Raw genomic sequence first — 16,139 nt, forward strand, 5'->3', positions numbered from 1 at the left:
GCTGGCTAGCCCAGGGGTGGCCAACCCGCAGCTCTTCACCCCTGGAAGTGCGAAGCTGCCCTATGCGCCCCTACTAATGGCCCCCGATCTCATGCTTACTGGGCGCAGGGGAGCCGTCTGGCGCGGCAAAATGGCATTGGCAAGATGGTGGTGTCCGGCGGGAGCCTGATATGGCCAAAACGCCTAACCCATGGTTTTTAAAGGGGCAGTGTCCTTTTTTCTTTGCTCAACAGCTCTGGCTGGTGGGGAGCTCTTCCTTTTTTTTGGCTCAACAACTCTGGTGCGGCTCTTTGAATTTTTTCCACTGCTATTTTGGCTCTCTTTAATGGGTTGGCCACCTCTGGACTAGGCGTTCTGCCTCAGCCCTGCACCCTACCAGATCACTTTTCCCCTTCCTTGCTCTTGCAAAGATTATGGCGCACACAACAGGCTGACACCACATGTTGCATTTGCAGAGATCCAACCGACTCAACAGACTCCTAAACTTTCCTTTTAAATGTCCAAAAGCACATTCAGCCACCATTGTGCACATGCTCAGCCTGGAGTTGAACTCCTCCTTACCGGAGTCCAGGCTGCCCGTGAATGGCTTCACAAGCCACGGGAGCAAGCGTAGGCTGGGTCGCCAAGGATCACCATTGGCATTTCCACTTCTCCCACGCTAATCTTTCAGTGTGGGAAAAGAGTTCCTGTGTGCATCTCTGAAGGATGCGCGCATCATGCATCTTGCTCTACCATCCCATGCTGAGGTCGGTGAAACGGGCCTTGTGATCCACCAGCGCCTGCAGCATCATCGAGAAGTACCCTTGCGGCTTATGTACTCCTTGGCTAGGTAGTGGGGGCCCAAGATGAGGATGTGTGTTCCATCTCTCACCCCACCAGTTAGGGAACCCCATCATGGCAAAGCCATCTACTATGGCAGGGGTGGCCGACCCATTCTGGGCAAAGAGCCAAGATAGCAGTGGATCCAGTGCAAAGAGCCATGGCAAAGTTATGGGGGGGGGGGACTACCCCTTTTGCCACTTTGAAAGGACCCCCCCCCCCAAAAGGCTCTGCCCTTTAAGAAACCGCATTTAAACTCGTTTTGAGGCTTTTTGGCCACAGCAGGCCATCTTTATTTCTGCAGCTTTCATAGCTGCGCCAGATGGCTCCCCTGCCCAGGCCAGCACAGGGAGCCAGGAGGAGAGGGACGTTTTTGGGGGCGCGGGAGCGGCTTTCGAGCCATGGGGGGGCCCTTTGTGAGCCGCACTGGAGGGGGACGGGGGAAGAGCCACATGCAGCTCACGAGCTTTGGGTTGGCAACGCCTGTACTATGGTATCCACATTTCTCAGTTACAGAATGGTATAGGCCGCCGTGGCTACTGAAACAACAGCCCACTCTGTACTGACCTGAAGTGTCTGGCATTGCACGCTTCCGCAGGGCAACTACCACTTCTCCACGGTCAGAGTGGGTCTCATTCTGGTACTCTTGAGCATCGGGAGCCATTTGCAAAGTTCCCAGAAGGTGGCCTTGCGCATTCAGAAGTTTTGCAGCCTCTGCGGATCAACTCATACCTGCATCACAATGCGGTCCCACTAGTCTGTGCTGGACTCCTGGCACCAGAACCGCTCTACTGCATCTACAGGACTGACTGGCAGCTGTGTTGGCATCAGTGCAAGGGCTTGCGTGAAAAGCGAGTCCATGTGATCCTGAGATTAGTGCTCTTCCTCAAACCGTGACACGCGTACGCTCTCACGGCGGACATCAACATCACAATGGTTTGCAGCAAAACGGTATCCATGCTTTCACTAAGGTGTCTGCATGCCCAACCAGGGCCAAAAAAGGCGTAAAAAGACTGTTTCTTGTTGATCTCAAGCAAAGGGGGGAGGGACTAGATGAATGAATTATGGGATGCTGACAACATGAACCCATAACTACCCATTGCAGTTTTGGCCCCAGCATGCATGGGGAGCATAACCCAAAATGCACAGCAGCACAGGCACCGTGGGATAGCTACCCACAGTGCATCACTCTCAAAGTCGATGGCAGGCTCTATAATGGGGATGTGCTGCTTCGGTGTACATTGAATTCTTCCCTGCAGTGAGGACTCGGACCTCTGACTTTGCAAAACTGGGTGTCCAGACATGGACCATAAAAGATCTGTCCTTATGTTGTAGTGCAGATGTGGCCTGAGGGCTTGCTGGGGTACAGTTAAGGCAGTACAACTTGTGTTTACACAAGTGACACTCCACTGAACGTATGCCCTGCTTAGCGGCTGTTGTGGTGGGAGCGCAATGCAAGACTGTAAATCAATTATGTAACTAAATACAGATAGGTGTTTCAATGCAGTGTGTGGCAATCAAATGTAGCTACACAAAGTGATCTTGCTCAGCCAAACATTACAGCAGCAGCCCTCACCGGAAGGAAACGCACTAACCTGAAAGAAGCTCACTTTTACAGACAGCATCCAAACAAGTCCTAAAAGCAGGGAATGCCCTGGGAACCCAATCCATTCGAAAAAGAGCTTATCCTTTGATTCTGATCCTCCCCTGTTGGGTCTTTTCCAATTAGATCATAAACCCTTTGAGGCAGAGACTGTAGATCTGTACAGAGAATAGTCCTGATTGGGATCTTCAGGTTCGACAGGAACGATGCACTACCCTTACTAAGCAGTAATACCTGCTAAAAGGTCCCTTTGTTTTCAGTAAGACAAGTGCTCCTGGAACTCTGCTGCACACAATTCTATTGCAAGACCATTCCAATGTACTCAGCATGAACGGAGAAAAACCATCAGCAGCTTGTATTACAGCGAACAAAGCCACACAATCCTATCAGGGCTGGCGAGTTTCTGGGAGGCCATTAGAGAGAGTTGCATCAGGAAACAGTTGCCAGACTGGAAGCCACCAAGAGAAAAGTTAACAGACAGTCCCACCGGCTGGAGATAAGAATCCTGCCCAGCCGGTTAGGTTCTTCCCATTCCCTTAACTCTCTTCAGCTACCAAGACAGTATCTAGTCTGCAAGCCTAGCAGTGAAGAACAATTCCTTACATTTGTATTGTTAGATCTAGAAACTGAGGTCCATTGTACTGAGTGCTGTAATACTAGCACTGAATCCCTCAAGGCAGGGCTGAGCAGACAAGACAAAATGAGTTCAAGTGACAAGTAACACAACAGTGTCAGAGCTAGAAACAGAACCCAGCTCTTCCAAACCCTAGCACTGCGACCTAAGCCACTAAAACCAGACCGCTTGGAGTTCTGGCCCAGCTTGCTTTGCGTTTCTCTACATCTAGGCTTTCCACCTCTGCAAATATAGCTCGACCTTTTCACCATGATCTGCCTACAGGGTTTTTTAACCCAAGTGACCCTAAGTCTTTAAGACAGTCATCTCATTATTATTATCCCCTCGTTCTAGCCGTCCCTCTCCAGAGGCACTTCGCTGGCAAGAGGGCTGAGCCTACAGCAGCCTCTAGGACCTATTTCTTTAGCCAGAGATCCCAAAGGTGTAATCACCACCAGTGTCTAAGTCAACACTGCCGCACCCTTACTTTTTGGTGCTCCATTCTAAGCTCCCACCAGCCCATCTATAGCGAGGTGTCCAAAGGAGAATGAAGTCTCAGCAGCAGAGAGGAACAACTCCTCATTGCGCCCTGCTGAGGCACGAATACACAATCAAAAAGGTTACATTGGCCTTGGTTACCTTACAGTAGCGAACTGTGTCTAGTCCGCAGGTCAACTTTCCTGGGCTTCTTTCAGCATTACCATTTTTGTCTTCTCTCCCAGGCTTAAGCTTACCCATGATGTGTTATCTGGCCTTACAATTTGCATTCCATTTTGTCCACAGTTTGTAATCTCACTAAGTCACCTTGTTACTTCAGTTCATAACTCTTCCCATTTAGTGTCTGCAAACTCTATGTCCTGCTTTGTAGCCAGACACAAACCCCATCTTGTTCCCCCCCCCAGAGAGGAAGAGAAAGGCAGTCAGCCTTTGATGCCCTGGGAACGCAGGTGTGCTGCCTGTCCCTGACTCTACCATAAACAGAAACCAGACAGTAAATGGGCTAGCTGACGACCCGGGGCCTCCCGTCACCCTGATGGCTAGTACCAGTAATTGACACGCCTGCACTGTCCCAGGAGAGGAATCTTCGCCCATCACATACCAGAGGTGCCCATTGTCTGCATTTTCCCAGGTGTGAATTATGCTTTGCACCCTTCGTGGGAAACTTGGCATTCAAAGCCATTTTTCCTAATTGGCCACTTGAGACCAGGAAGAAGCCTTCATGACCCAAGGGGTATAAAAAGAGGTTCAGCAGCCCACCCCATTTGAGCTCCAATCATCTACACCTGCTGGCAGGTATTGATTGTCTCCCGAGGTCTGTGGGACGCCCAACCTCGCCCTACTTCTTCCCGAGGGATTGAGAGAAAGACGCTGGTCACGCCAAGTCTGGAACGCAGGGGTGAGAATATATACCTGCTATGTGTCTATTTTGCATGCATTTAATAAGAGCTCAGAGAACCAAAGGGTTTCATGGTACCTGTAAGTGACTTCTTAGTGTAATTTCTGTCCTGTCCTTTGTAGTGTCTGTGTTATCTGTAACACAGCAGTAGCATTTAACAACTAAGTTTACCCTGTAACAATAAATAGTAACTGTTTAAGCTTTAACCTGACTCCTGCAGTTGCTGTAACAGAACCAAGCACAATTTAAAGAACTTCAGCCGGTCATTAGGGACAGATATAGGGAGAGCTTGGGCGTTTGGATTTGTGTCACACCCAGGTGGCAAAATCCACTGGGGGCACCTTTCAGTCTTTCCCCAAGGCTGCCCGCTGCGAAGGAATTACGAATTCTAGCAGCTGAAATCTAAGGTGTAATAAGCTCTTCCTATAAACTCGGGGCGTCTGAGAGCCTGTTGGCTGCCCTCTGCGACGGGACCCCGGTCCTAGCAGTAAAGTCACAGACGTTAAACTATTTTTCGGGGCGCCCTCCAGCCTCCTAGGCTGCCCACTGCAACGAGACTGTGTCTCAGCAGTTGAAGACTTGGGTGTAACACACACGCACACACTGCCCTGACCGTCGGCTGACATGCTTACACACCCTTCGCGTTCATTAGTTTCTGCTTTTGTGAACATCTTTACCAACTGCACCTTGTCAGACACCTTCCCCTCCTCCTCTTGTTAACTGGTTTTCCAGCCCTTTCCGATCCAAGTCATATATCTCACTGAAACCACTGATTTAGATTTGCTTTCGACTATGGAAATTACAGGGATGTTAACATGTGGTCGTGTACACACTGAATTGATACGCCTGGGCTCATCGGGTAATCTGCATGCTTACATACGCCCCCCTACTTCCCACAGAGGCAGGAGGGGGCTGTCTCCCCGTGAGCACTGGCTCCCGCAGAGCTGCCTCCCCCAATACTGCTGCCTCTATAAGAGAGGCAACAGAGCAGGGGCAGGCAGGAGCCAGTATACATGGGGAGTCTGCTTTTAAGCCAGCTCTCTGCACGTACCGATGTTGCACAAAGTACTGCATGAAGCCACCTGTGCCCACACTGCTACCTCTACACATGTAGCTACTAATTTTTTCAGCAGTTACACATGTACACAAATACACATTTTAACATTCCTAATAGAAATTCAAGAGATTTACAAGAGGTTAGTGTTTCTTCAGCCACTAGCTTTGTACATCTACTTGAAAAGAAGCAATCAACCTTTATAAAGAACAGATTATACCAAACAACTGTTTATTGCTACTGACCCTGCTATCCTATATATGCACAGCAGTATTCCTACAAAACAAAGGCATTTAGACAAAATGTTGGAGAAGACATTGCGGGTACAAGGAGAGGGTGATCGTTCAGGATACAAAGTACACTAATTAGCAGGGTCATCTGTTTATTGGGTTCACATTCAACATGATAAATATGAAACTGACAATTTCTAGATATTCTTCCCAACATAGACTCTTCCCTCTGACTTCAAATCCAGCAGCAGGGAAAACCTTGAAACTGAAAAGTGCTGTGCGCGCTAACTAGGGATGTCAAATCCCATTTAATTGGTTAACCAGTTAAATGTATTGTTGAACCGGTTAACTGATTAAAGCGGGGGCAGGCAGTGGCTGCTCCAGACGCCTGGAGCAGTCCCTGCCTGCAGTGCATCCCTCAGGAGTGGAGTACGCCCCTACCCACCGGAGCTGCTCCAGTCCCCACTGGAATCAGTAAGCATCACCCTTACCGGTTAAGCTTTCACATCCCTTGTGCCAACTTCAGTCATTAAAATGACCATCTTTACAGCAACCCCATAAGGTAAGTAACTGCTTTCACTGTGTGTCAGGAAATGCAAAGAAGAATGCACACTCCATACTTGGGTGCAAAACCTGCTGCAGCTTACAAAGAAGTAGCAGACAGCTACCAAAAGGAAACAAGATTCACTCTAAGTAATGGTACATACAAAAACTCTGCTACACCACCATGTGAAAGTGAAGTTTCAGGCTCTCTGCCTTCACCCAACTTACATGCATTCCTTTGGCCCGGGCTAGGGTTAGTTACAGGGGCATCATTTTCATTTTTATGCACTTGCTGAGGAAGTCCTTTGCAATCCAAGCATGAGCAGGGATGTAAAATCCCGGTTAAGTGGTTAAACATTAGGTCGACCTAACCTTTAAACAGTTAACAGACTAAGCTAGGGAACCACTCCAGCCTGTCTGGAGCAGCACCCAGTCTGCAGGGCTCCTACTCTCCTGTCACCCAGGCATTAAGCGGGGGCTGGGGCTGCCACTGGCTCCCAGCCCCTGCCCATGGGGCATCCGGGCTTGCGGCAGACAGATGCTGCTCTGGATGCCGGAGCAGCTGCTGTCTGCACTGGGCCCCCTGCACGGCTGGAGCAGCCCCCAATGGTTACTGGCAGGGCTTGACGAGCTGCGGCGAAAGCCGCTCACCAGCCCTGTCCTGCACATGCACAAGAGCCGCATTGCACACGCAAGTGCTGCCGGTAAACGGGACACCGGGCTGAAATCTACTCACCACGGGTTAGTAGATTCAATAGCTTGTCGAGCCCTGGTTACTGGAACCAGTAAGCCTCACCAGTACAAGGTGAGGGTCTGCTTAAAGGGCTGGTTGCAGAATGGGGAAGTGGGCAGGTTAACTAGAAGTGAGAGAGCATGGAAGGCACTTGGCAGAGTCCAAGCAAAGTGACTAGAGAAGACTGTCAGAGCCCACACAGAATCTAGATCAGTGGTCCCCAACGTGGTGCCCGCGGGCGCCATGGCACCCCCCGGGCCATTTCTGTGCGCCCGCCGAGTGATCGGGGCCGGCCCTGCCACCGGGTGCGCGGTGCATGGGCGCTGCCGGCTCCTGGGTGCATGGCACAGGCTCCAGCTCTGGGCACACAGCACATGGGCGGTGGTGGCCCTGCCCCCAGGCTCACGGGACATGGGCTGTTCCGGCCCCGGGCACACGGCGTATGGGTGGCCCCGCCCCCAGGCGCGTGCATGGCCCCGCCCCCAGGCGCATGTGTGGCCCCGCCCCTGGGTGCCCGGCGTGTGAGCGGCCCTGCAGCCCCAAAAGGTTGGGGATCACTGATCTAGATCACCTTCCTTCTAGCCTCATGTTTAGGAGAGCTGCTATAGATGAAAGAACTACCCACTAGAGTCAGAGGAGTGGATGGGGCAACTGGCTCCTGAGGAAATGTTTGGTTTAATAGAGCGTTTGCTTTACATAGGTGTTCGTATTAAAGCACGAGCTCAGCAGCCAATTTATATTATTTGTATTTATATCTCTGGTTTACATGCCTTATTACACGAGATAGTATATGGGAGGTCACACAATTACACCGACACCTTAAAAATGCTTGGTGACAGAAGTCTGCAAGTATTAACAAAATCCTTGATTTAGTCTCCAGTCATGGCTTTACTTGATCTACACAAATCTCAAGTACAGAATACAAGCCACCCCAGTGTACTACACCAGTGTTTCTCAACCAGTGGTACGAGTACCCTCAGGGATACAGAAGTCTTGGGGGGGGGGAGGAGGAGAGTATGTCAACACAACTGAAATGTGGAGAAAACAATTTTTTGTTTAAGTCTTACAGCGCTTTATTCTTTTTGTACTTTTTACACCCAAAAATTTCATCACCTGCCCAGCTACGATTAAGTTGTTTAAACAAATGTGTTGCAATGCTATAAAAAATGGTGTGTATCTGAGAACTGTAGGTACTGGGGGTACTTTTTTTTTTAAAGGGGTACTTTATAAAAAAAGTGGAGAAACACTACTATACATTAATATGGCTCATTGTTGAAGAATCATTTTTAAATACTTCCCACAAAAACATGGACTATCAACACTCCCAGTTTTCAAACATTCAGAGAAGAGTTGCCAATAACCTGTAAATGAAATGCAGCAAGCTTTTAACATATTAAGGTCTAGTTTGCCTCAATATTTCAGAAAAGTATATGAATTATTAGTCCTGTGCAACTGTTAACCAATTCAAAGTTTTAATCACTTCATTTTTCCATTTAAGAAAATTCCATAAGCCTACTGAAAAACCTCCACTACCGTATCAGATATACACAATACATTAATGAAATTAAACTAAAGATAGGCAAAATACCTAGACAGTAAAACTCTACTGATTTTAATGTTCTCCCCCGGCTCTAAAAAGAGTTTAAGCAACAATAATATTCAAATAAGTCTTGAAAGGACTGGAAGCCAATATGCAATTTAGCTGAGCTAACTCTCTTAGGAGCCATACTGCAATTATGATGGCAGCACAAGTTCAAGGATGTCACTTACCAGATCTGAAGCTTGATCTTTTTTCCTTGTAATTCAACTGTTTTGATCTTGAAGTCTATTCCTACAAATCAATAAAGACAAAAAGCTTTAGGGCTACTTGGAAAAGAACAGTACGACATTTGGATAGAGTTGTCAGAATTGTTCTAGGCAGAGGGAATAGGGTTAATTAACATGACGAGGAAGATGAGAGGACAATGGAGCCTTTTCTAAAAAGGCCAGAGAGCCACCAGCACAGCTTGACTAATAGCTGCCCTGCTGGGTGCTCTTAGTAGAGGCACAAGACTCATTTTATACAGCTGCTCGAAGGCGGTGTGACATTCTCTACCTTGTGGAAGCAGAACACCTACATTCCTCATTTACAGACAGATATGGTCTTGTATCTAAAACATGCCACATGAGGTATGGGAGAGGTGGTGATCTGCTGAAACCCGCCATTCTATCTAAACACGTACATCATCAAGCTGAGAGAATGCTGCATGGTTGTTATGATAGCAATGAGTTGGGGAATCAGCCCAATATTAGTTCCTCAAAGACCACAGCAAGGAAAGGGACCATCGCCCTTAGGTGTCAAACAGCCATCAGCAGCCATTATCCTGCAAGGAAGCTAACATTCAGAAAAACAAGGAGTCTTTGTGGCACCCTGAACACTAACACTTTTATGAAGGCAAAAGCTTTTGTGGACTGCAGCTCACTTGCTCAGATTTGGGGTGTGCTCAGCCTTGTCTGGGGATTGAGCAATGTCCACCAGCCATGCCTGGACTTGTGTTCTCCAAGCACATGGACTAAGGGAATAAAACAGCACTCAGGGGGCTATATGCTTGGCCTTTCTCCTCCCCTCACCTTTGCTGCTCAAACTCTGAAGATGTAACCAGAGGAGACTAGCCCCAGTTTAAGGGGCAGACTATCTATTAAGGACTGCAATAGCTCATGTGGTGAGAAAAGCTGTTACCCTACATCCGTGGTCCCCAACACGGTGCCCGCGGGCTCCATGGCGCCCACAGGGGCATTTCTTGGCGCCCGCCAAGTGCTCAGGGCTGACCTGGCCCCGGGCACGTGGTGCATGCGCAGTGCCGGAGCCAGCCCCGGGGGTGCCGCGGATTCACCCCCCGCGGCGCATGGGGGGGGGGGGGGAGAGAGCGCCAGCACCGGCCCCGGGCGCGCGGCGCTTGGGGGAGAGCGCGCCGGCCCCGGAATGCGGCTAAGGGGGGGCCCCGCCCCCCCGGGAGCCCAGTGGGCGAAGGGCCACGCCCCCTGGTGCCCGGCAACCCCAAATGGTTGGGGACCACTGCCCTACATGTTGCCAATTGAATAGGATTTAAAGGTTAGACTGCATATTTAAATATATTATATTTTAGTAATCATCAGGGCTCGACAATCTATGTCATCGACTCGCCCGTGGAGAGTAGATTACAATCCGGAAGAGCCGGGTTCGGGCGATCTGCGCATGTGCAGATCGCCAGACAGCGCGGCTGGCGAGCGGGGCTCGCCGCGGCTCGGCAAGCCCTGGTAATCATCACTCTGACCTTTTGCCTGCTACTTGTCATCACTTAAAATCTCTCTTTTATAATCAATGAACTAGCTTATCTTTACCAGTGAGTTGGGCTGAAGTGTTTGGTATCTGCTTATATTTACTGAGGCTGAAGTACGCGCACTCTCCATCGATGAGGCGGTGGACCAATTAATAAGTCTGCACTGCTCAAGACGGTTTATTCCTGGGGAACATTGCTGGGAGTTGGGAGGATATGGTTGGTGCCTTTCTCTAAGTGATTCAGCAGTGGCTCTCAGAGCGTTCCTTTTTTAGAGTAGAAATATCATTGTTCTGACTTTGCTGGAGAACTTCTTGGAGACCTTGGATGCTGGAGCTATACTACCTTAAGTGAAATGGCCAAGAAGGGCTGCATTAAACAAAGGCTTTCTTTCAAGACATTCAGGTGTTAAACAATGAAGGGAATCCTAGTCAACTGCACACTTACACTTATGGTTTTGTGAGGTCACCATTTCACTAGCTGTGCAGGTTAATACCTAATCTAGTCAGAACCTGAGCTTCTAAAGTAAAACAGATGAGAAGTTATAAATCAAAAGATATTACCTAAGCTATCTAAGCTACAGAATAAGGGCAAGCTTATATTTCTTTGCTGGTTAAATTCAAAGCAACCTACTTGTACTACTAGGTACAATTATAAGGCCTTCACACTTCTTACAAGGTTGACCTACCAAGTATTGTCTTGTCTACACTACTGCTTCTTTAACTTACACAATTCTTCAGTGTAGTCCCTGGGCACTGACTAGTATTAGAAATACCCATTTACTGTAACTTCTGAAACTGCTGATACAAGTTAGTATGTGGCACTGATATTTATATCATTGCAAAACCCAAGGTACACAGAGAAAGTCATTTTACACACATTACACGGAAGTTGCTCATTTTATAGGACATGCATATCTATTTCCTATTTTCAGCTAGCCACAACCCAATCCAAGTGATCTCTGGAATGGCTTTGGAAACCTGACATTGGGTAAAATGAGTAACCTGGAAACCCTGAACGACCCATCATCTCGGGCACTGGCACACTTACAGCAGGAGAGTGGTTTGTTACATTGATTCTCTCCTCAGACGCTATGCTACCAGCACTCCTAGCTACCTTCGAGACACCACCAACATCCTGAGGAAACTACAGAGCATCAGTAATCTTCCTGAAAACACCATCCTGGCCTCCATGGCCATAGAAGCTCTTTACACCAGCATTCCGCACACAGCTGGATCACTGGCTGTGTCCCTGACGACACCACCACACAACTGGGTACTGAGCTCTGTGACCTCACCCACAACTAGGTAAGGGGTAAATAGTGAAGAGGGCAAAATTTGCAGATGATACCAAACTGCTCAAGACAGTTAAGACCAAAGCAGACTGTGAAGAGCTTCACAAAGACCTCACCAAACTAAGTGATTGGGCAACAAAAAGGCAAATGAAATTGAATGTTGATAAGTATAAAGTAATGCACATTGGAAAAAATAATCCCAACTATACACACAACCTGATGGGGACTAATTTGTCTACCATTAGAGAGAAGTTGGTGTCATTGTGGATAGTTCTCTAAAAACATCCATTCATTGTGCAGCGGCAGCCAAAAAGGCAAATAGAATGTTAGGAGTCATTAAACAGAGAATATCTTATTGCCGCGATATAAAACCATTGTACGCCAACACACTGAATACTGAGCTGTTTTGGACAGAAGTCTGAGGGGTAGCTGTGTTAGTATTACACGGTGCTTGCCACGAGGCACACAAACAAGCCCCGCTCGCCAGCCACGCTGTCCGGCGCTCTGCACATGCGCAGATCACCCAAACCCGGCTCTTCCGGGTTACAATCTACTCGCCACAGGCAAGTAGACTGTATTATTTGTCGAGCCCTGTTCATGAAAATACATGTATTTTATTTGACATCAGGAAGGGGGGTTAGGGAGGGGTAAGTGGAAGGACGTGAGGGAGGAATGAGACACAAGCCCCCAGTGGGGCAGACCAGGGAGGCTCTTAGTGCTCCTCAGGGTGGAAGCTCTCCTGCAGGGCCTCCTGGATACTAACAGCCCCCCGATGGACCTCCCAGATGGCAGCCTGCAGACAGTGCAGCCAGGCTTGCATCAACGCATCCACGAGAAGCACCAGAGTGCCCTGAGGCAGCTCTGGCTCCATGGTGCAGAGTGCTGTGGTGTCCTGAGTGAGGGCAACTAGAGCACACAGAGACAAAATGCTTTGCTGTCCCTCATCGAGGTAGGCAAGCAAGCAGGGAAACCTGAGAACTGTTTGTCTGGGGGGGGGAGGGGGTGGTCACCCTTTAAGCACAGGCATCAGATAGCTTCAGGCAGCAGCCACACAAAGTAGCTCCTGACCTGATGTCCTCCCAGACCTGGTTCTGGCCAGCCTTAAATGCGATTCAGTGTCCACTCAGTGTGGGCGGGCTATTTCGAAAGAGCAAAAGGCTATTTCGAAATACATTTTGTGAGTAGAGACATTATTTTGAAATAAGGTATTTCGAAATAACACTGTAGTGTACACATATCCTAAGATGCTTGCAGAAATATTGGTTGTTTTGTTTTATTAAATGTTTTCAGTTACAGACTAACATGGCTACCCCTCAGACTTCTGTCCAAAACAGCACCGGCCATCTTTGTCAGTAGAATGGGAAGGGTTTTGTAGACGTGTTTTGTTTGTTAATACAGCAAAAAGAACTAAAACCTGACTCTCAGAAATTAAGTGATGACAAATGCATGAGTATTTAGAATTACAATTGATTGACAAAATTGACAGGGTGGCAGAGAAATGTAGTTTCACTGAAGGTTTCAAGTGGTAAAATAGAAACAATCACCAAGCAAAAGAGAAAAAAGCACAACAAATCAATACAGACACATTATTTAGCATAAACACTAACGTAACAGAGAGCTTTAATGCTGCAACAAACCCAAAAAACACACACCAGCCGCCACCCACCCACTAAGTTCCAGAGAGAGCAGGTTCAGCTTGTGTGTTTAAAAAGGCAGGCATGTAAAAGGCAGAAGAGCCAAGGAATCCAAAATCCACTAGGGAGTTTTCCATTGTCAGTAGATTTAATGTGGAAGCTCTCATACAACTGCATAAGTTTAGGTTTGGGTTCATGCCTCTCTCTCCCCGCAAATATAACAGAGCAAAAAATGAAATAAAAAAGGGAAATTAAGTGAATACAAAACCATGACATCGGTTTACTTCATACTCTTGTGGGGAAAGTCCTAAATCTAATCCAGTATGCCAATTCCTCTAATACTGATCTTGACAGCTGATTTTTTTTAATGACTCAAGATTTTGTTCAAAAGAAAACTTCTAAAATAAATTGCAGCCCCAAAAGGTCATACAAAATGCAAATCATTTTTTTTTCACATTTCAGTTTATAATTACGGAAATCATTAAACTTATCTTGATAAGAAACCTGGCAGTTCAACAGACAGAAGTATTTCACTGAATTATATTAGTCGCTGCAAATTAAGTGACCCTTCACTCCTTATCGCTCTCACGGATGGTCTAATGGAAGAGGTCGTAAGCATAAATATTGGAGGACACTCGCAGCATCATGGTCAGTGTTGGCACAAGCTGGCATGGCTGTACAGTATTGTTAGATCATCTCCTATGGATAAGGCAACCAAATCCAGAATTTCTTCATTCACAAAGCAAGACTTCACTCCACAGTCTCAAACTTCCAATTTCCATTAATACCCATCCATCTCATACAACCTGCATTAAGAAATGTGAGCTGGACACTGACATCTCCTGTAGTACTTTTAGATACATTCCAGATGGTTATTAGGAGTAAAAGAGAGCAAGGAACCTGAAGTTCCACTTGCAATTCCCAAGGAGAGGCTCTTAGCACTCTCTGTAGCGGGCTTTCAATGAATGAGGAAGTTACTCACGGGGACCACTCGAAGAAGCAGTTCACATTCTGTGCTGCTGTTACAAGGTCTTTTTACGCTACCAAAAATGATCAAGATGTCCCAAAAGGCTAGCAGATGTGCTGTCCATGTTATGTGCACTCCATTACACGCCATCTACTTGGTTATACGACTAGCACATTTGTTGTGGGTTCTTTACAAATTAGTGCTGCCTATCAAAACCTATCAACTTCACAAGGGAGCCATCCAAAAGGGGTCAGTTTTAGTTTTAGAATCTGATCTCTCTGAACCATTCCAAAACAATGCAGCTTTGAAATGAACTTCACCTGGCTGCTCCAATTTTACCGTCTTTGCTAAGAGGAGAAGTGAAAGTACACAGATCTCGAGCATTAGCCATTTCAAAAGAACTGAAGTTGCTTGTGCTTTCTTTAGGAGAGGAGACCAATCCAGACTTTGGATGAATGGTAACTTAAGACCATACTAGAGTATTCAGGACACAACGCTGAGACCAGAGTAGAAATACATTTTAGGTTTGTTTCTGAGTAGGAATGTAGAAATTACACATTTACCAATAAAAGCTATTACCTAGACAAAAGATGGCCACCTCTCTTTCACACTGCTTTTGTGTCACCCATCTTCCAGCCTGCAGACTGCAGTACAATTATGTTGAGAGGTTTCTAGATTGAGATGTGTAAACTCTTAGAATTAATCAGAGGCAGCAGTGCGTGGGTGAGGGGAGCCAGTGTGCATGGGGAGCTGGCTTTTGCCTCCCCAAGGGGGGGTGGACAGACAAGAGCACCAGCTCCTGCAAAGCCGCTTGCCCCGCTCCAGTACTGCTACTTCTGATACAGAGGCAGCAATGCGGGGGAGGAGGGGAGGCAAGAACCAGCACGTGTGGGGAGCCAGCTCCTGCGGAGCTACCAGCTGTCCCCCCACCACATACACTGGTGCCTCCCACAGAGGGGCAGCACAGGAGGGAGGGCAGGCACTGGCTTCCAGCTGCCCCTCCGCCCTCCCCCACATGTAAAAACTGAAAAATTCAGCAGCTACACATTTACACAAATAAATGCGTGGCATTTCAGAGGAACCCGCGATCATCTGGGGTTCTGTGTGGCATTTCCCCAGAACCTGAGGTCAGCTGTGGACTCCCCCACTGATCCTGGATTCTGTGGAAATGTCGCGTGGAGCCCGGGATCAGCTGGAGTCCCCAGCTGACCCCGGCTCTGCGCAGTGCTGCTTCTTTGAAACGCCGCCTCTGATCTGGGGATCAGCTGTGCCGCACTGTCACTTTGAATACCCCCTTTCCATCCCCATTGCTGCTTCCATCTGATAGAGGCAGCAAGGGGAGGGAAATCAACTAGTCTACTGACTATCCGATAAGCATTTGCTTATCAGATAGTCGACTAGTCCTTGCAGGTAACCAGTTAAACACCACAATTTTAACCATTTAACTGGTTAACTGTTTTGTTTGATATTTACATCCCTAAAAGTTAAAGCCTTTCGGAAGCAGATTTCAGCTACCTATATATTCTGAAGCACCGGTTCTAAAAGACAACGCCACCTACAAAACCCAACTTCTTCCTGCAACACCCTGAAGATTTCTCTCAACTCTCAGAGAAGCATAGGAAAGAGTGCAGACATCCCCCGTGAGAAGGGGCAGCATTTCCATTGCCAGCACTGCACACAGATTTAAACGTTTCAGCTTGATGTTTGAGACTTCAAAGGGCAGAAAAAAGTTACCAGCAGCCAGGTAGCCTGTTTTAACATCTTTAACTTGTCCCAAATGTGAAACAGGGAGCAAAGAGGGCTCCAAGATGCATCCAGATCTTTAATTTACCGTGTGTGAAGGCCCATGCATGGGTTAGTTGCCGAAGGGCTAGGATACTAGGTTATGACAATTCTCCATATTCTTAAACAGCGCTTCCCAAATACTTCCAAAGCATAGACAACTAAGGTCCTACCT

General features: G+C 47.7%; 1 protein-coding gene across 1 annotated transcript in view; it reads right to left on the minus strand.

Moving 5' to 3' along the window:
• RAB10 (RAB10, member RAS oncogene family) overlaps positions 1-16,139 on the minus strand; it is a 61,209-nt gene that overhangs the window by 14,844 nt on the left and 30,226 nt on the right. Inside the window, exon 2 of the mRNA XM_075923195.1 lies at positions 8,762-8,822. Coding sequence (XP_075779310.1) covers positions 8,762-8,822 — 61 coding nt within the window. The remainder of the gene's footprint in view (positions 1-8,761; positions 8,823-16,139) is intronic.

This window comes from Pelodiscus sinensis, chromosome 3 (assembly GCF_049634645.1).
Source record: "Pelodiscus sinensis isolate JC-2024 chromosome 3, ASM4963464v1, whole genome shotgun sequence".
Classification (NCBI taxonomy): Eukaryota; Metazoa; Chordata; order Testudines; family Trionychidae; genus Pelodiscus; species Pelodiscus sinensis.